Source organism: Euleptes europaea, chromosome 11 (assembly GCF_029931775.1).
Source record: "Euleptes europaea isolate rEulEur1 chromosome 11, rEulEur1.hap1, whole genome shotgun sequence".
Classification (NCBI taxonomy): domain Eukaryota; kingdom Metazoa; phylum Chordata; class Lepidosauria; order Squamata; family Sphaerodactylidae; genus Euleptes; species Euleptes europaea.
This window is the reverse complement of record NC_079322.1, coordinates 38,112,896-38,134,226: the sequence shown is the minus strand read 5'-3', so window position 1 is coordinate 38,134,226 and position 21,331 is coordinate 38,112,896. Positions and strand designations below refer to the sequence as shown.

Genomic DNA, 21,331 nt, shown 5'->3' with positions numbered 1-21,331 from the left:
TCATATCAATTCAATCATCTAAACCAAAACTGCTCATGCTTTGCTGCCAAATCAACCAGCCACTGCAAAATCTGTTATCAGTGATTGCTCAGCTTTGGGTCAAAACAGGTATGTGCAAACGTATCCTGCTCTGTCCCCAAATCCCTTCTTCTAAGGTTTATACCTTATATATTAGACACAAATTGTTAAGGAAGACCAAGGATCAATCTTAAAGAACACAGGCACTGCAATAGTAACACAGAACAAAAGCAAGCAGGCAGCTCCAGAGACAGATGTTCTCCAAGACAATCTACAGAACTAGGTAAAACTGTTAAGAGATGTGTGTGTGTGTGTGTGTGTGTGTGTGTGTGTGTGTGTGTGTGTGTGAGAGAGAGAGAGAGAGAGAGAGAGAGAGAGAGAGAGAGAGAGAGAGAGAGAGAGAGAGTGAGTGAAATGTGCTCTTCCCAACTATCACTGCCAAAAACTTTCTTAGTCCTTTTTTTAATGTTAGAACTAGGCAGGAAGAAAGAAGCATTTACACAACTGGCTCATTGATGTTTAAAGCTTTCAAGCTCGAGCAGTAGAGGGGGCAAGGGCTACAACAACTTATTTACACAATTATCTAAATACGATTAAACAGCTGATGGACAAATATTAAACTGGAAAATGTATAGTCATTTCAGCTTAATGTAATCCTCTTTCTGTAAACACCCAAGATGATTTTCCCCCCAACTAGAACAGTCCTGACATCTCATAAGCCTAAGGGTGAATAGCAAGAGATTGTTTTTGATAGTTATAAATATTCAAAAGACATGCAGACCATCTGCTTTCATAATACAGGTAAAGCAAGACTGAAACGGTGACTGCGAGACAAAAATGGTTCTTTTAACAAAGTCTTCCTCTCCTCAAAAACTATAAAGACAGATGTCAAAAACTGTTTATACAGGGTAATCAGGAGTGTGCAAGATGCAATATTCCTTTTACACATAGAGCTTGCTAAACAGTCTCTCTTCTTTCTTCCCATCTGTGTGTTGCAAATGCATTCTTAAGAGTTAAGAACATTTTTTTTCAAAATGGAGATCTCACAAATACCCCAAAACATGGTATCTAGATTATGAATGCTAATTAAATTTCAACTAAGGAATTGTTTTTTTACTCAGCTCATTGTAAAATGTGGTTTTTAAATGGCATGCTCTTGAAGGAAGACATTGAAAGAATTAAACAAGGTTAATTTTACACTGCTCTAACACTATTTCCACACCATCACCTTGCACATAAGTCAGCATCGGTTAAATTAGGCTTGCCACAAGCAGTTCAAGTCTAATTTTCCTTTTATTTTCAAATAAGGTTTTATTTATGCTTTAACATTAATCAAGCTCTCCAAGAGAAGCCCTGTAACAACATAATGATTTTGTCAAGTGGCAAGTTAAAAGATACCTTATCTTCTCAGCAGAATATTAAGAGTGCTGCCCATAAACCCTTACAGTCAATTTTGAAAACTGAAACATTATCTTGACAGTAACCTTTTAATGTACCATATTAATGACACTGCAGTGTTAAGCACCTTTTTATAATTCTCAATAAAAGGTGCGTTTACTGAACAATCTGTCAAAACTATTGGTTCCTTTTCTTCCCCCTCCCCAATAAACCCTGTTCCCACATCTATAAATTCTCAATTTATCCCCTTTGCAGAAATAAATAAATAATCACAGGGATGAAGGCAGCCTAATTCACAAGTTACCATAGCCAATTCTGAGATGAGTGTCCTCACTGAGAAACCACAACGTATTTCAGCATCACGCATGCGGTGAAACAAAACAAAACAAAGAGTGCCATCCTAAGCAACGCCCTTTTAAACCCAATGGACTTAAAAACATAAAACTCTCCTTAAGATGCAACTTTAAGCTGCTCATGTTAGCCTTACATGTTACATTCTTCTTTATACCTTGGAGGGTAACCTCCAGCTGTGTATTAATCGTGTATTAAATTATCTTAGTAAACACCCAAACAACAATTTTCCAACCCAATCTCCAAATAAAATTAAGGTAGACACTTTTTAAAAATTGCAGTTGCAATGAAAAGCCCTATTGATTAATTGAAGACTTAATTTGATGCTAGGCAGTAGTAAAAATGAACATATTGTGCCATGCTTAAAAAAAATTAAGCAAAAATAAATTACTGCATAATACTAGTATCTTAAAACGATGAGTTCTAAAACATATAGGTGATCAAGTAGAACTAAAACAGCCCAAACTAAAATAATTCAGAGCTGAAGAGATAAAATTGTGTATCCTCAACTGCCTTCCCAATCTTTCTAGAGGAGAACAAAAAGTAAGGGAAACTGTATTTTAAAACATTAGTGCCACAACAGTGAAAGGCCTGCTCCAATGAGTTATTTTTCTTGCCCTTTTCATTATAGAAATCTTTAGAAGGGCTCCTTCAGAAAAAGGCAATATATAGTAGGAGAGGGAAAGCACAATTTATTGTTGAAGACTACCTTTCCATGATATGTGAGGCACAAACAGTGAAGGACTTATAAAATTAAAAACAGTGCCTTAAACTGAATACAGAAGTCAACAGACAACAAGTGCAGCTGTGGCAAAATATCTTTGACTCAGCCTCCCTTCACATTCAGGAGATGGGAAGCAACATTTGCTGCAAGCGAAATGTTCATCAAAGCCCAACGCAGAGTGGATTAGTCACTGATCCATGAGGTTACAAAAGGTATACATTATGGCTGGTAGATCCCCATTTCAGAGGATAGTCACAGATGGCTTACCAAACATAATTGATAAGAAGTCCCCCTGGACACAACTGTTGCCTGTTTTGTTAGCAGCAAAGGTAGTTCTGACAACAGGAAATGCCCAATCTTTACATGAGCTAGGTTTCACAAGTTTATGATCAAGTCTGAGACAAACTTTTAAGAAGAGTCTTCCAAAACTACACCTGAATTAGGGGGCAGTTGATATTTCTGCATTTTTAAACTGCAATGCCCCATTGAGTTTTAATAGATAAATACTGAAACAGACCTACCCCTTAGGCTTCATCTGCCAGACATCTTAATTCATAGATAACCCTTTGGAAGTAAAAAGTAACACAGGGAAGGGGTGCTTTTATTTTGTCTCTGCGTATCCCACACCAAAATGTAAGTCATTGATGTACAGTGTCAGGGACAAGCTGTGATGATGAACACGGATGGGAAGATCTTCTCCTCTGACCTGTGGATGGGGGTCTTAGCCAATGGGCAACAATGGCAGCTACTGTAGGCCCTGCACTGGTATGCTCATCTGCCCAAGGGGCCACCTTCCCTAGTAGGGAGAAAAGAACAGCTCCTAAAATCACTGCCCGTGCCTGCCCTGTCTGGGGCTCAGGAAGCAGGCTTCCAGCAGTGGCTCCTGCCTGCCTTCCGTAGGAGGAGGGCTGCCCCCTTGCTTAGCCCTGGTGGCAGAGAGGGGGAAGTGATTCTGAGGCCCCATACTGGACTACAAAAAGGATGTGGAGAGAATGGAGCAGGTGCAGAGGAGTGTGACAAGGATGATCAGGGGCCTGGAGACTAAGTACTACAAAGAAAGGCTTAGGGACTTGAGAGTGTTCAGTCTGGAAAAGAGAAGGTTGAAGGGGGACATGATTGCTCTCTGTAAGCATCTGAAGGGATGTCACTTAGAGAAGGGTAGGGAATTGTTCCTGTTGGCAGCAGAGGATAGGACTCACAATAATGGGTTTAAATTGTGGGTGAAAATGTACTAGCTGGACATTAGGAAAAAATTTTTTACAATAGAAATAGTTCAGTAGTGGCATCTGCTACCTAGGGAGATGGTGAGCTCCCCCTCTCCAGGATTCTTCAAGCAGCGGCTGGATAAACACTTGTCAGATATGCTCTAGACTGATCCCGCACTAAGCAGGGGGTTGGACTAGATGGCTGCATGGCCCCTTCCAACTCTATGATTCTATGACTTTTGCCAAGGGCCCCAGAATCACTAAGTCACTAAGTCCACTCCCTCACTTTGTGTTTGAAGCTTCAATCCTCAGTGTCCTTGATCTACATAAACTTATCTGCAGCTTATAAGCCAAATTTGAACTGGCATAAAGTTAACAGGGTATAAGAATTAAGTTTTCAAAAGTTGCCCTATACAAAACAAGGATAACCAGCACCTTGGCATGCAGGGAGCATATTCACAGAAATTATTCATAGCCCATCAATTCAAAACCAGTGACAACAATATGTTTGATTTGATATATATTTAAAAGTGCGTGAATTGTCCCTGACTTGAAAGGGAATGCTTAAAAACTGAACAGGGCTGAAGAGTCAAACTACAAAATTCAGAATGGTGCAGGCATCTTCACTTTATATTGTAGACTATGGATTACACTGGTAAAGGATCACCTAGGGTACACAAGGACACCATTCCGTTTGAAAACCAGTGTATTAGAGCAAAAGGTTATAGCCTCTCTCTTTAATTACATGACCATGATCAGAACTTCCAATACTTCTGATGCTGAAAACAGCTTTGAGGGGGAAGCTCAATAGATTGGGAACATGAGATTTCTCCTGCATTGTTTCCCAGTACCTTCTATCAGGAAAACAGCATGGGAGAGAAAAGGTTTACAGCCCCTTTTCTGAGGGCCATGGTCTCAAGTCAGTGCTGTCTCCCAGCTGCACTGAGCAGTTAAATAATCAATGGTAGGTGTAATCATGCATCTAACATAACCTGCAGTTTGGCACAGATTATCTACCATCTTTGCCTGCGGACTGTCAGCCCTCTAATTCTACCTGCAGAGCTCTAGCTGTGCTGTATAAACACCTGGAACATGAGACTGAGAAGGGAGAGGCTGCTTGCTGGGTTGGCCTGCAGACAGGCAGCTCCTATAGTTGCATCTGCATAACTCTTGTTTCCTCACTTGCAAGGTGGGGGGGGGAGGGTATTTGTACCCAGACTTGCAACTGATCCTAGATCTTCTGGACCTTAGCTGCTGCCATCTGCCTCCCTAGTGCTTTGAATCGTTACCACCTCCCAAAATGGCAACTTGGCTGGGGCTGAGCCGCCTACAAGGCTGTTCGACTGGGAATCAGTTCAACAGGGTTTTTTGGTGGGGGTGTTGTGCGGTATCTTTCCTCTAAAATCAGACATTGGTTCTTGAGCATTTTTGCACATGTTGAAGCAAGCCTTTGATGTTGATTCAGGAAGAACCTGGATGCCAGTTTGAGCTCCCTAATAAAAAGGGCATGAGTAGTTATATTGATGTACTAGGATTTGGGGTAATTACATTGTGATTTTAAGTTGGTTATGAGTTTAAAGTTTGTAAACTGATTTCAGTCCTATAATCAAAAGGAAAAGCACTCACATACATTGGTTCTCGTAGGTTATCCTGGCTGTGTAACCGTGGTTTTGGTATTTTCTTTCCTGACGTTTCGCCAGCAGCTGTGGCCGGCATCTTCAGAGGAGTAACACTGAAGGACAGTGTCTCTCCTTCAGTGTTACTCCTCTGAAGATGCCGGCCACAGCTACTGGCAAAACGTCAGGAAAGAAAATACCAAGACCACGGTTACACAGCCCGGATAACCTACGAGAACCAATGAACTCTGACCGTGAAAGCCTTCGACAATACTCACATACATGTTTGCATGTATTCTAGAGCAAATGCTTTTAGCGAGCACACACACACAAAGTGTTTTTGTTGCTTTACTTTGTTTTGTTCCTCAATTCAAATCTACTTGGCTACATTATGATATTACTGTTACTAGGAGGAAGCAGTTGATTTGGGGGGGGGGGAGTGCCGTAACTTTAAGAAATCCAAAGTATCACAAGAATTACTTTGGAGTGCTGCCTGTCACTGTGTTAATGTGAGTTAGAAGGGTTCACTCTCATTGTGTTTCTCCGTATTTCTCCCTCCCACCCCAAGCAAAGTTCCTGGAAAAACGAGGAAATTTCACCATGACAGCAATTTACTAAAAGGATTTTTTTTTCTCTGATTAGGTACTCATGAACTCTAAATCACACCCAACCCAACATGTCGCCAAAAACACTTCTCCCTGGTCCGGTCCCTTACTGCTCTAGAAAAAGGTAAACAGATTTGGTGGGTTAGGTGAAAAAGGTATTCTTTATTACAGAGACAGTCCCTTTCTGTCTCTACCTGAGTGGCATGGGACTACCACAGTCACCTCACGACATGGCTACTTAAGGTTACTAAGAAAAACTTTTTAGGTCTCATTTAGGAAATGCTTTGGAATTCCAGAAAACCTTTGAGGCTGTCTGAATCACTCTTCATTTTTTTCTTATGCATCCTTCGGCTCCATGAGAATCTTGGAGAATCTGTTAATATAAATCTATTGATTTTGAGAATTTCACATCCCTGCCAAATCTCTAATAATTAAGGGCCCAGATGTACTGAAACACCAGCATATGGCTGCAAGGTGATGCAATTAATTGCAATGGCCAAGATCCAAACTGTACATGTGCAAGTGGACAGAGGGTCTGAGCATGCACAGGGCTACAAGATAAGCACTAATGCTAAATTAACTATTTCCTTCTACCAGTACCCCTTGGACCTCATGAGGTGCTGCTCCAGGCAGTCCCCATGCAAGAACAGCCCATAGATTAGAAGTTCTAAGATAATACAAAAACTAGAAAAGAGGTTAGAAAAAGGCTTCAATCTTCCAGGATTGGTATGACATTTTTGGAGCCATCCTCAAACTCACCAACATCAGACATCTTGATTACCGGTAGTTCAGAGTTTTCTAGAAGAAAAGCTAGGTAGCCTCAGAAGAAGTCATGATGTTGGATCCAAAGATTCCTTTCTACTAATAGACTTTACCCATCACAGAAAAGTCTTCCTTCTCTATCAGAAGCAGACTCTCCCTTAGTGAACTTTAGGAAGGGGTTGCACACCCCCAGTAACTGTTATCAGCCATCCTCCTTTATTGTGTTTATATATAAAATAAACAATTCAATAAAACATGTATTTTATTTTAAATGCTGTTTTATTGTTGAAATGATTTAATGTTTTGATGTTCACCACCTTGGGGACCCTACAAAGGGGGAAAGTCGACATAGACATGTTTTATAAAAACATTTCATCATTCTAGCTTAAATAATGCTTTCTATCAGTCTACGTGGAAACAAGGTTTGGCTGATAGAACCGCAATGTCTGGCTTCCCTTCACCGATTTCAATTTTTTTTATATATTGGCTATTTTCCAGCTGCTTGGTAAGGAAACTAATTTGAATGAACTGGCAGGAGATGATGTTGGTCATGATGGAAAAGCCTCCTAAGTCTACAGTCTTCAAATGGAGAACAGGAACCACCAAACACTGCTGGAATGAAAAAGTAATGGCTGCTTTCACTCTAAGTATACACAAGCCAAGTCCACTCTGGACACACCTCAAACCCACCCCTTGTAAACCAGACAGAAGGTGTAGCTACTTTTATATCAGGAAGATATTGAACTACTGTTGTGTTTGTATCTATTCGAATGAACCAAAACAGTTTGCCTACACTATTTGCCTGTTTTGAAAATTACTGCATTTAGCTGTCTAACAGTGCCATCCTAAGTAGAGTTTCAGTGAATTTAGAAGGATGTAACTTGGCACTTTAAGAGAGGTATAGATGAGAGCACGGTTTCTTGTCTTCCAACTACTAAGCAACATATCTAATTCAACTTCTGTTGACGTTTTATGTAGTATATTGTCCAAAATCGCTCTCCAGCTTTTCTCATATGAGGAACCTGATACAAGGAACTATGTTTTCCTTTACTCTGACTCTTAGCATTACAAAGTATAAAAAGATACATTAAACTATCAGTCAATAAAAATTAACCAAGAATACATAAATCACTTCAGAAGAGCATTGTCAACACCAAAAAGTGGTAGCAATGTCTGTTCTGCAATGCACATTTCCCCCTTGATCTAACTCAAGTATCAGTGCTTCATAGCATGCTACAAATGCCAGGTCTGTAAAAACTCATATGCTCTAGTCTAGACCCTTTCCAGTCTGATTTCAAACCGGACTATGGGATGGAGATGGCTCTGCTGGCTTTCCTCTTCAATCTTTATGTAAAGCCCTTAGACCAAATCATTCGTAGGTTTGGTGTTGGCTATCATCAATATGCAGATGATACACAGCTACATATATCCTTATCCAAATCTCCTGGTGAAGCAGCAGAGATCCTAAATTGCTGCCTGGCTGCTAAGAGTGGCTAAGAGCGAACAAATTGAAACAGCTAAGAGTGAACAAATTGAAATGAAACCCTGGAAAGACTGAGGTAATGCTTGTTGGGAAGGCAGAGGTCTTGAGGGATATTATGCTCCCCATGTTCTATGGGGTTCAGCTGACCTTTGCTGACTCAGTTAAGAGCCCTGGGGTTATCCTGGACCCAACTGGAGAAGCAACTTAATGCAGTTGCAAAAAAGGCTTTCTTCCAACTCAGCCTAGCTAAAGAAAATGCCCCCTTACCTTGAGAAGGCTGATCTGGCCACTAGGATCTATGCCATGGTGACATAGAGACTAGACTACTGTAATGCACTATACATTGGTCTCCCCTCAAAATCAATCTGGAAACTCCAGCTGGTTCAGAATGCAACAGCTTGGCTATTATCAGGAGCTAGATGGAGCATTGCACTCAGGCTGTCCATCAGTTACCAGGCTCAATGTAAAGTACTATCAAAACGACCTTCATGACCTTGGACCCTCACATCTGAAAGACCATCTCTCCTCCTACACTCTGCTACAACAGCTTCGCTCATCAAAGCAGGGCCTTCTGCAGGTCCCAACCTGCAAATGGACAAAATCAACAACTACCATACATGTGCCTTCTCCATTGTGGCCCTCACCTTGTGGAATGGCCTGCCTGAGGAGGTCAGGAAGGCTCCCACTCTCCTGGCTTTCCACAAATTTTGCAAAATTGAATTATTCAAGAGGGCTTTTCTACACAGGCATTAGGGATGCACTGTACAAAAGGCTTCTCAAAGTTACTGGGATAAGTTATTGGGGACTGCAGTCACCAACTGTGGGTTGGATCCTATTGTGTAATTTTGCATCATTTAACCTATTTTGTTGGTTGTATTGGCACACTGTGTAATCTTCCTTGAGTCCCAGTGAGAAAAGCAGACTATAAATAATCTTCCCTTTACCCCCAGCAAGCTGGGTACTCATTTTACCGACCTCGGAAGGATGGAAGGCTGAGTCAACCTTGAGCCGGCTACCTGAAACCAACTTCTGTTGGGATCGAACTCAGGTCATGAGCAGAGCTTGGACTGCAGAACTGTAGCTTACCACTCTGCGCCACGGGGATTACTGTATGTTAAACTGTCATATATGCATCTTAATAGAATCATACAATCATGCTGAACACATTCTAAGCCTAGATATATGAACCCATGCCTCACTTCAATCGCCAGTGAGGTTTAAGGCTAGACAGCACAGCAACGCAAGGCTATTACATCAAAATTTTTCATATTGTTTGTAAAAGCATTCTACAATAAAACTCTTTCAATAGCCTGGATAATGTTTTGAAGTTTCTTAGTTGCATGATGATGAAATATTATTAAATTAAGAAAAAAAGCAACAGTTCATAGACAGGAGCTTCTATAAATATAAGATGCATAGATAGAACATTAAGAAGCAATAAAAGCCTCAACCTCTGTATAAGGAACATTAATTTAGCTATGATGATGCCATACCTTACCAAGCTATTCCCACTTGACTTACCTAACCTTGAGAAGTATCCTAATCATGTACTGCTTCTGTCATACATCTACTACTACAGGGGAAAATGTATTGCTTCATTATTGAGGAATACCAAGGTGCTATGCAGAGGAATGAAATGGCAAACCACCTCTGTTGGTCTCTTTCCTCGAAAACCCCATAAGGGGTTGCCATAAGTTGACTGTGACTTGATGGCACTTTACACACACATTGACTATGTTGCCTCTCTTTTACATATGCAGTCCTCCTGAAATGCCAAGACTTCATATACACTCATACATAAGCATTGCATTCACTAGCTGTGGGAAGGAGTTCCACTATCTACACATTTTCTCTTGTGGTGTCCCAGTTGTGGAATTCTCGGGATTCAACTGGCATTGAGCTTACTGAGCTTTATTTATTGATGTATATTTATACCCAATCTTTCCTCTTGGCTCAAGGTGGCTTTCAAGTAATAATTAAAGAATTACAAATGAAAACCATAAATAAATAAACCCAAATTACTCCACCCCCAATGACTGCTGTTCAAAACCCATCAAATGCACTGAAACTGGGCAAGACATGTTTGTTAACTCCCAGACTTTCAGCTGATTTGGCTTGTCTACAGTTAGAGCTTCAATCATACAGCATATTTTCATGGTCAGAAGAGAGAGGCAATTTTTGCTGATTCACCTCTCCTGCTGAAGACCTATGACTCCCCTTCCATGCTGTTCCCTTGTCCCTAAGGTGCAGCATTTCACCGTTTGGGGCTGAAGCACAAGAGAGAAGAGCAAATTGCATTCTGCTGAAGGAAATCCGTTCCATCAGCAGAAATTTCCCAATCGTTTTAATCCTCTGAGTTCAAGATGGTTTTATTATTCTCTGGGTTTTATTCTTTTTGATGTATGTTTTGTTATTTTGCTGAGAAGCAGGATAAACTATATAAAACAAATAAAACAATTCTCCTTGAAGATGCCTGGTAGTTCAGTTCAATTGAAAGTCATACATACAAGAAAAAAAACCTTGTGTGCAAACATAACATTCTGACTCCCTGAAAATCACTGTTCCCAAAACTGGGAGCCCAAGTCAGGATTTCCACTTCTTCTTAACCACACTCTGTAAATCCACTTCAAACTCTTTTAAAAGGGAAGCCCTGATTAGCATTAACCATAGGAAGCAATGATACGCATAAAATGCTAAACCATGGTTAGAGCAAACAAGGAAAGGAGGAGAGCAATTGCTCCAGACAAGGAGTGTTAAGTATTCAAGACTGATTTACAGGGAGCCAGAATGGTGTGTTTATACCATTGTATAAGGTTTTTAATGAAGCCATCTATCAACCATTTCTATTATAAATTACTATATAAGATACCTTGATATTTCAGGAATGTCAGAAGTGTTTACAAGAGGAAGATAATTATGAGGGAAGCAATGAGCTCAAAGTAGAACAACCCATTTTTCATTGGAGTGGTAGATGTATGACAAACCTTATGCGATAGGAAATGTAGTAGCATCAAATGTAGTCAAATGTGTGCAGCCACATACGGAACAGTTACTATAGCTAAAGTAGGCTGCACTCAGATGTCCTATTTAATGAAGGGATAAACAAAAATGTGTATAAACTGAGCTTCTGCTGGCCTTGTATGCATACCTGGCTCCTCTCTCTGCACCACAGAATGTGTTGAAAGAATGATACTTTAGATTTAAGTTACCCATGACATGAGAATACAGGCTCATGGCTTAACCAGAATTAGTTTTTTCCTCACCAACCTGGGATTCTAAATCAGGCTTTAATCCCACCTTTGTTTTCCTCCCATTAACCAGGATAACACAAAACACAGAGAACTTGAATTATTCCTACATCACTCTCTGTCTAAGAAAAAGCAGGCAAGAAACCAGGGGCCAGATGACCGCTCGAGGCCTGTACAAGCGGGCCTGGCATACTGCTCTTTAACTGCAGTTCAATTAATGTCTGAATACTGAATATACTTCCTTAGCATTTTTTAAATATTATACCTACATATACCGTATTTTTCGCTCCATAAGACACACTTTTTTCCTCCTCAAAAGTGAGGGGAAATGTCTGTGCGTCTCTGTGCGGCCCGCCTCCCAGCTGGCCGTCCGGGCGGGGAACGCAGGCTCGCGCCATCCCGACGTGCACGCGTGGCTCTGTGCGGCCCCGCCCGCCTCCCAGCTGGCCGTTGGGGCGGGGAACGCCGGCTCGCGCCGTCCTGACAAGCACGCGCCCAGCCGGCATTCACTCCATAAGACAAGTTTTTAGAGGAGGAAAACAAGATTTTTTCTTGTTTTCCTCCTCTAAAAACTAGGTGAGTCTTATGGTCAGGTGAGTCCTATGGAGCAAAAAATACAGTATGTACCAGACCTTAAAAGTATTCTTCATGACTAGCTGATATACTCCAGTTTCAGTTACAGCTAGTGTACCTCATGCCTCTATGGTTCACTTAGTCTACAATTAACTTTTAAAAAAATTACACAGTAACAGCCTTCCAGATCAGCTGGACAACAATATTGAGAAAACTGACAAACATCATTTTAAATGTTCCCACATAAAATGGAAACAAAGTTTTAGAAATTAACAACAAATAGCAAATTAATGCACACAGAGCAGTAGTACAAGTAGACGTTTAACAGAAATTATTGTACAAATAGATTTGTTGTACAAAACTGCCAGAACCTGAATTGAGGCCCTCAAGGTTCTGTGCTTTTCCTGTTGCTACTGATGACATCTCTGTTAGCACAAGCTTGCATGTTGTATTCATGCCCTTATTCTATAGATGTTCAGGTTGACTTAACTCTTGCAAAAGTGTGACATTAGCAGATTAAAATGAAGCATTTTCTATAATATAACTTTGTTTATGTGTTATACAGTCATGTTCTAATGCAGTCTCAACCATGGCCTGCTTAAAAGACCAGTGTTTTAAAAAAATGTCTTTAGTAAACTATAATTTGATTTCACACACAAAAAATGTTTTAAATGAGTTTCAAGGTAGCAGGTAAGGAATGTGGGGGGAGGGCTTCAGCAGAACCCTCATCTTTAAAGTTTGAATGTTTCTGTGAAGCGTCCATTGCTGAGAGGAAGGGAAACCGAGTTCCTGACAGGTGGCCCAGAAACACCATATCCAAAGGGCTTGGTGGATGGTACTGCTATTGAACCAAGACATTATGACATGAATCCACTGTTCAGCAGGACTTGGTCATATGCTCATAATGGCTCATTTTCTGAACCCCTCTCACTATAAGCAGTAATTTAATATTAGAAGGAACCCTGACTCAACAGGAAGCATCTCTTCACACACTATCTCCCATCATACAGGACAACACGCAACACAGATCTTTAATACTTATCAGCCTGTGAAGCTAAGCCAATTTATATCTTGATATTTTCTTAAAATCAATTTTAGAAAATGTTTAACAGCTAGTCAGTTCTTCAGTAAGATTATGAAACTGTCTTAAGATTTTTAAGGAGGGGGGAAACCCCTGAAGTGTATCTGCACTTATAAAGTGATAGAAAAATAGACTTATTGTGCATAAAAATGCACTGCAATTTAATGATATCACTAGCCTTTCTAGAGCTGGAGGCAAATGCAGTATGCAGCTCTGAAAAACAATTTGATTTTTTCTAATGAAATAAAGTTCCTTCTTTAAAAGCTTTCAGGGATGTGAAACATCAGGCCTTAGACCTGTCTGACAACAAAATCAGCAATTACCTATTCCAGCCCTCAGGCAAGTGTCATCTAATGGCCCAGTAAACCGAGTGTTACGTATCAAGGGCAAGAGAAAAGTCATTGTTGCACCCTATCAATTGCATTTCTCACAGGACAACAGAGTAGAGATGGGGTGGGGACATAAACTTATTAGACATTTATTAGAATTTACTTAAGATGAATCCAATTTGAGTCACATATTTTTTTTTAATACATATCTCAGCTACCATGCTGTATACGGTCAATGCTAGAAAAAGCCGATGTAAAGGGCAGGGCGGGGACTAATCATTCTTCAAGTTCAAAGTGGTGTCAATTAATAACACACCATCAAGAGGCAGGAAATCAGTATTTGAAAATATAGAGAGGAAGATTAAGACCGTTGGTACCAATAGCATGACCAAGAATGTCATGCTACAGAACAAGAGAGATCCTTCTGTTAGTGACAGATGCTCTTCTTGCTTCCCTAAATATTTATGCTTACAAGAGTATTAATCTGTACAAGACACATTCCTGTCTTGTAACTTAAAGTACTATGAGAAATACATAACACTTTTTTCAATGCACGCGAATTATCCTTTAAAAGGAAGAACGAGTGGGCTGTATCATGAAAGCTTTATACCTCCCACCCATGGAGGCCAATGGGTGCCAATGTATAAATTAAAGAAGCCCTACCTGTGTACGCATTTTTCTCCTAAGTAGTACCCAATATGCATCAAATATTTGTACCCAACTTTTTATACTTCTCATGTTTGGTCATCAATCATGTGCTCTATTAATGGAGCTAAGAGCAACCACCTTGGATTTTAGAAGTATTTTTGACTCCATTGTTCAAACAATGCATTTGTAAACACAGTGCTTGTTACACTAGAGAAATCTGCCCTGGAGGCAAGGCATTTTGCACAGACGCTGCATATTTTCCAGTGGATGTATACTGGAAAATTCCTGGAAATCCTAGTCATAATCATAGAGGTTTCTCCTTAATTTAAACACATACACACACAGGCGATATTAAAAAAAAATAGTTTCTGGACACATTTTCCATGCATAGTGAAAAGTTACAAACTAATGCCTTGCACTTCATGAAAACATCCAGCGATTATGTCTTCACTTCAAAATATATAGCCATAAACAAATAATCACTGCATGTTTTCACGAAGTAAATGCTAGGCATTAATTGGTAATTTTTCTCCATGCAGGGAAATTGTGCATCCTGAAATTGATTTTTTTAAAGGGGCCTTATTTCTAAAGGTAAAATCACACACCAGTATGTTTAAGAGATTTTTTAAAAACCCCTAGCAGTTTTTAGGAAAAACAAATAATAAAATGCTCCCTACAAAAAAAAAAAAAAAAAAAAAAAAATCTGTAAATTCAGATTTACGAAATTCATATGAAGTCCTAAATTTCATCTCTAGATAGTTTTTAAATTGCTTGAATTACAATAGCCAAAATTAATTTTGCTACAAAACAAAATAATTTTGCTACAAAGCACATCCATTTCATGCATAGTCAGATACTTCCTTCCTCCTCCTTTACAGTATCAGCTTAAGCAGAGCTTTGCCCTTCTAAATCCCTAAATCAATGGGCTTAGAAAGTGCAACTCTGCTTAGGGATGACAGTGCTAAAGCTAGAGCACAGGATAATTCGAGAAGGCTACAACCTTAATTCAGAATACATTAATTTTGCCCAATGCAACATTATTCCTCTTTGCGCTCTAACTAGCAACACAAGTAACATCATTCATACAAAACCAGGTTTCTTATGGGTTAAGCAAGAAAACTTGTCCTATGGTCTGACTCTTGGTTTCAATACTCACAAGGGGATTTAAACTAAAGCTCTGTATCACATAAAATTATATTTTAAAATTAATGATGGTGGATAATGATAGTGCTGTAAGAAAGAAACTTGGATAAACAATAGGTCTTTGTTTACTTTACTTATTTACTTTATTTATGCCCCACTTCGCTCCCTAACAAGGAACCAAATGTTCTTACAACATTCCTCCATTATACCCTCATAGCAACTCTGTGAAGCAGGATAGCTTGAGAGAGACTGCCCGGTCCAAGGTCACCCAACAATCTTCTTTGGTAGAAGGAGGATTCAAAGACAAATCTCCCGGACCCTAGTCTAACTACTAGACTATGCTGTCAGTTTACAAACACATCATACCTACATCTGATGACAAGCTTCAATTATATTGCTATAACATGCCAAAGTAAGTAAGTTATAGCAGCAACTGATGAATTATTTTCCACTGACTCCAAATAAAATAAAAGTGTTCAGTTCTATGAACACTTGCTTCCAAATACATTCCACCGAACAAACTAGAATATGCAGAGTAAATATGCACAGGACCAGGCTTCATATTTTATAACAATCTGTAGTCTCTATTTTAAATCAGTACAAAAAGGACTCATACTTGCAAACTAGTTAAACTTATGATTCTTACTTCTCTTTCGTTCCAAAGCACAAACGCAGGACTCCCAGGCAGTCTTACACTTGGCAATATAAAGCTAAGGAGGTCTCTTCCTGTTAAAGAATAATGACAATCCAAAAACCAAAGGAATATATTTGCACAGTAAGCCTTGCAAGCATACTGCCAGAATGGTTTCCAACAACAATATACAATTATGAAAGATCAGTAAATCCAGAAAAAATTCTCTGCTAAACTAGTGTGTTTGGCAAGTATCAATGTCTTGTCTGCTGTAACTTCTTCTAATAGTCTTCTAGGACTACAAAAGGAAAAGAACAATTTTAATAGGACACAAAAAGACTTGATTTGCATTATTTTATAACATACGTATACCTGCACTAGAGAAAATTTATTCTTTATTCTTATACCTTAATCATCACCAAATATGAGATGGAAGCAAGACCCATTTATGCCAATGAAATTTAATTTCAAGTATGTTCGAACAAGCCTTCTGTACTCAACCCAAATGCAATTCAACATCTATAAAACCACTTTTCAACCACTCCAGCCTTGAATAATATTAGACCTAGTATAGAGGATAAAAGATTGATCTGTAAACCAGAAAGTTCTCTGTTTAAATCTTGTCTAAGTTTGGACCTATCAAAAACAAAGCAGGGTATTGTAGCACCTTAAAGACTCACATGGTTTTATTCCAGCATAAATTCTGGTGGACCACAGTCCAGTTTGTTAGATGCATGACATCACAGAACATGGCTACCCTTCTGGAATTGTGACCTATCAAGTAACCCTAGACATTTTCAAGCCAGGTAGTCTCACATTCAGCCCCTTTCTGCAAAACGAGAACAACAATTCTGATCTTCGTTCAAAGTTGTTGTAAGGATTATCAGATTAATATGTTTGTTTTTTGTTTATTGTTGTTACAGCCAATGGCCAGCATAGAATTACAAAACAGTGCAGGTACATATATACCATTAAGCGAAAGCAGAGAGAATAGAATAAGATATCCTAAAAAGGACAAGTTAAAATACATTTATCAACATATTAAAATACCAATTAAAAAATTATACCTTGGTTCACCCATCACTCATCATCTGATGCATCACAAATAATATAACCCTTTTTGTTTTGAACATTCCTTTTGGTAATGGCCTTCCCACAAAATTTAGCTACATCATAGGATATAGCAGGATTTTTTATCCTCGAGCAGAAATTGAATAATTAAAGTCTCTTTAGTTATAGATTGATGTAACAGGCCAAATCGTTGTAACCATGGTTCAATTATGGATCTTCTAAGTTCCAAATAAAATTCGCAATGTAATGAAATGTGTAACAGGGACTCTTCCACTCCCATTGTACAAAAGCATTTTCTCAGCTCTCTGGGTTGATTTAAAAATCTACCCAGGAGAACAGCCGAGGGGAGGGCATCAAATCGTGCTCTAGAGAATGCCCATCTCAGTTGAGGTGACGTGATGTTGAAGAGATATGGGGCCATGGCTTTGCCACCACAAAATAATAAATCCCTATACACCCCAGAAAGTTGTGCAATCTCTGACTGAAACTCCATATCACACAAGCATTGGTGGACTATAGCTTTTGCTCTGTCCAACCCTAGGTCCATCAAATGCACAGGATTGATGCCAATTGAAGAAAGTTTATGGATTATCCTAGCTGACCACTGTGGATACGGAGTAGCTGATAGAAGATATCTTAACAGACTGATTGGGTTAAGATGCACTTTCAACCAATAATTAATAGTGACAAGACATATCTTTGCTTCTCCTTTAAGGAGGCCAGCCTCCAGTCTAAGTACAGCATTCGGTATAAAGTTGGTACATTAAAAAGAGCCCTAAAATAAACAGATTCAGATTAATATGAATTATGGAAAACCAGACATCATGCATGCATTGTCACCTGATTTAATAAGTCTTCTGCCAATTTAGTGAACATGTGATACCAGCGATGGTGGAATAAGACAGTTCTTCCACTGGCCTGCCCCAGATGGTATCTCATACTGCCCAGCCACTACATGTGAATCATGATATGTTGGTTACGGTCTATGTAACCCCCTCTGCCATTTCTAACCTACTTGCGTTCTCCAACCACCATCTTCTTCACTATCCTTTCCCCTCTAGACTCAGTCCAGACTAACAGTATGAAGAGAAATTCTTGTAAATTTCACCAGCATGTTATTTCCCTACAAAACAGCATGTATGGAATCCACAAATGGTACATATAGTGATACTTCTAATTGCATTTCAAAGCCTAACAATACAATCTGTGAAACAAGGCTTTCCCTTGAATTTGTCAATTTCACCAGACACCAGTAAGAAACTGGCAAAACTGAGGGGGACAGCTCACAGCAGATGCTTATAGTTTTGAAACAGGATGAATCAGGTAAGGGAGGTACACTATGCTCATTAACAATGATCAGAGGGACATCTCTGTAGAGAGGAGAGATTAAAAAGCATTCCCAAACGCATACAACTCTACGGAAAAAAATGGTTGGTAGAAAACTAAAAATACACAATGCGTTACACAGAAAACACAGGACACTTACAATATAATTGTAAATATACTTTCTTGCATGACTAACTGAATTTAAAAACTGTATACAAGCATATTTAAAATTAAATTTCTGTTCTTCATGCGTGTATACAAAAGCAGCAGGGAATCTCAAAACACTTTAAGTAGCATGTGTGAACCTGATCAACAGCATTGTACAAATGTAAAAATTATTAGATAGTTTTACAAATTTTAATAAGTTTTTGTTGTTCTTTTACAGATGTGTATAACACATTATCGTTTCACAAGTAACACTAACGCGACTGTTCACTTTCATGAATTAGCATTTTAAGTTAATTTGGTGTATTTAACACATGCTTAGATCCACTGATAGCCTTGACAAAGTCAAGAATCTTTGAACCACACTCATATACATGCCCAATTAAAGGAGTTCTAAGTTTTGAGAAGAAACCTCAGTGAAAGCCCAACTTCATACAATATAATTTTAATGCAAATAATTTCAGAGGGTAAAATTAATTTAATATCTGTTAATAGCTGATCAAGTGGTCAAGTGAATTAGTTTTCTGGCAAAAAAAACCCCAGTGGCAACAGTCAACAGAAACCTGAAATCAATGTTGCCTGTAGTGTTTTATTATTTATTGGATATTATGTTAAGTACCTGCGAAAGGGGACATTCCTTAGCCAACGAACTCTGGTTCATATCCTTCAGTAAGTCCTTCAGAGCATTTCGTACTGTTGTGTGAGACCACTGTTCAGGAGGCAAGTCTTCTAGTTTAGGGCAACTATTTGAGACATAGATTAGAAAAGGGATTATTACAAGATTGCATTCTGCTGCAGAACATTCCTTTAAGACAGACAGATTTCATTTTGCGCATCAAGCAGATGCATCTGGAGATTGCTCTCAGTCTCCTGATTGTTCCGATTAGTTAATTACTTTATACAACACATCTGCTGTATTGATGCATGAATTATACATCAGCTGCATGTGGCGACTATTTTTTCATGTTACTTCTACCTTCCTGCTCTGATGCGCTTGGTAAAACAATTTAAGGTGTAATGCCTTCTCACGACTGATCATGAAAAGAATTAATATATTAGTCTCCCCCCCCCTTTACATTACACTGAAATTTAAAAACCTAGGCTGCAACAATAACAGTGAACAAGCCATTCTTTTTCAAAATGCACACAGATGGTGCTGTTCATGATATGCAAAAATATTTTTCTCTTAAGTAAACTTTATGTAAAATGCCTTCTTGTAATGCATCATTTAATTGACTAAAATGCAATATACTTTTAATGAGATACCAAAAGAAAAGCTCTGAATCGGAGCTATGTGGATATAAGGTTTCTACACTATTGTGGAGGTTTGTTGTTTTTTTCCTGAAGAAGTGCAGCAACAAAATAGTACAGGTATAACCTCATGGTTTGCATGCTTAACTCAACAGGAATTGAAAATTTGCAATATTACATGTACAACTTCTAATTTACTAAGCAGCTAGCACCCTGCTTGACATACCTGTGCAACTGGATTTTCAGTGTGACCACATGATATACATCTTGCAACATGTCAGCTACTGTAGCATCGGGGGCATCTGTCACGTAGGAGAGAGGAACTGGATTCCATTTCCCAACCTGAATTAGTCCTACACAGTGCAAAAAAACAAAAAACAAAAGACATGGGTTTTAAGATTGAGGTCAATAATTTTAAAAGAATCCATTGTTTTTGCGGTTGTTTTAAAATACATTGTTCTTCTTAAGCTATAACACAGTCAATTGAATATTATTTCTATCACAGCAACTGTTAATAAGTGGACTTAATAAGCCATAAAGGATTTCCAATTGTGGGATACTATTAAAAACATGGGAAAATCCACAAGCCAAAGAAGAAATGAGAAGAAAAAAAAATCCCTCCATCCTAGAAGGAAGTTGATTCTCCCAATGCTTCTTTTACTAAAATGCATTCTATATGTTCTTGTGCATCATCAGTGGCAATAGATTAAAGCTAGAAAGCATACTAATGATACTAACTATAATAACAGTTCACAGAACAGAATATGTTCTAATGGAAAACACATTTAAGAAGAAAGTGAAATATCCCTTTATTCTACTGCATATTATAAACATCAATGCAGCATTCCTGAAAACAAGGAATGCCTTGTCCCTCCTCCTCTTAAAGTAAACAACAATTGTTTTGTAATTTATCAAAACATATTTACCTTTTGCTTGGGCAGCAGAGCTATGAGAATATCCAAGGGACAGCAATGCCATTTCAATCAGTTGGTTGAATAGCATATCCTTTCTCACCAAAACAAATTCTGCATGCTCCTCCTTACAATCGTACTCTATGGAGTTTTCATAATGTTCCACTACACAAAATACTGGAAGCATGGTTCCTGTAATAATAATGTTAGGAGATTAAAATCTGCACAGTACTATTTACTTCTTTTGGATAGGTTGATTTTACAAAATCCATAGCTGAAATCCTACCAACAGGTTCCTGCCAGATATACATCACATTCAAAATTGTATTAAAACATTATAACAGCAATAATTATAGGTCATAGTCTGCTCTACAATTCAGTACCTGCTTACAAGAAATAATGTTGATCGCAGAGGGGGGAAATGTTGGTTGTTCCTATCCTATCTGGTTGGTTGTTCCTATCCTATCTGATTTGTTATGAGAGCTTGCAGTGTGACTACTTAAATATGTACTGCAGAAGCCTTTAGAGTAAGCCCTTGCACTCCCATCTACATAATTCGGTTTACAATCAAACTTTCTTAGTTGTGCCAAAAATATCAAATTACTAATTATGAAATTTCACCTTTGTTTGGCTGTTCTTCAAATTTCACATTAACAAAACTGTGCAAGAAAACCCAACCTATCCTAATGCTTTTATTATTTGAAAATAAACACAACACAATCAGGCTACACATAACATATAAACACACACACTAACAATTTCATTTTTACTGCAATAAACCAAGTTATTGTT

At 38.7% G+C, this 21,331-nt stretch overlaps 1 protein-coding gene across 7 annotated transcripts in view; it reads right to left on the bottom strand.

Annotated features, from left to right (window-relative positions):
- SATB1 (SATB homeobox 1) overlaps positions 1-21,331 on the bottom strand; it is a 124,418-nt gene that overhangs the window by 58,160 nt on the left and 44,927 nt on the right. For all 7 annotated transcript variants that reach the window (XM_056857263.1, XM_056857261.1, XM_056857264.1 and 4 more), the window contains exons 3-5: positions 20,555-20,731; positions 19,855-19,981; positions 18,997-19,120 (exon numbers count right to left, since the gene is read on the bottom strand). In XM_056857263.1, the coding sequence (XP_056713241.1) occupies positions 18,997-19,120; positions 19,855-19,981; positions 20,555-20,731 (428 nt within the window). The remainder of the gene's footprint in view (positions 1-18,996; positions 19,121-19,854; positions 19,982-20,554; positions 20,732-21,331) is intronic.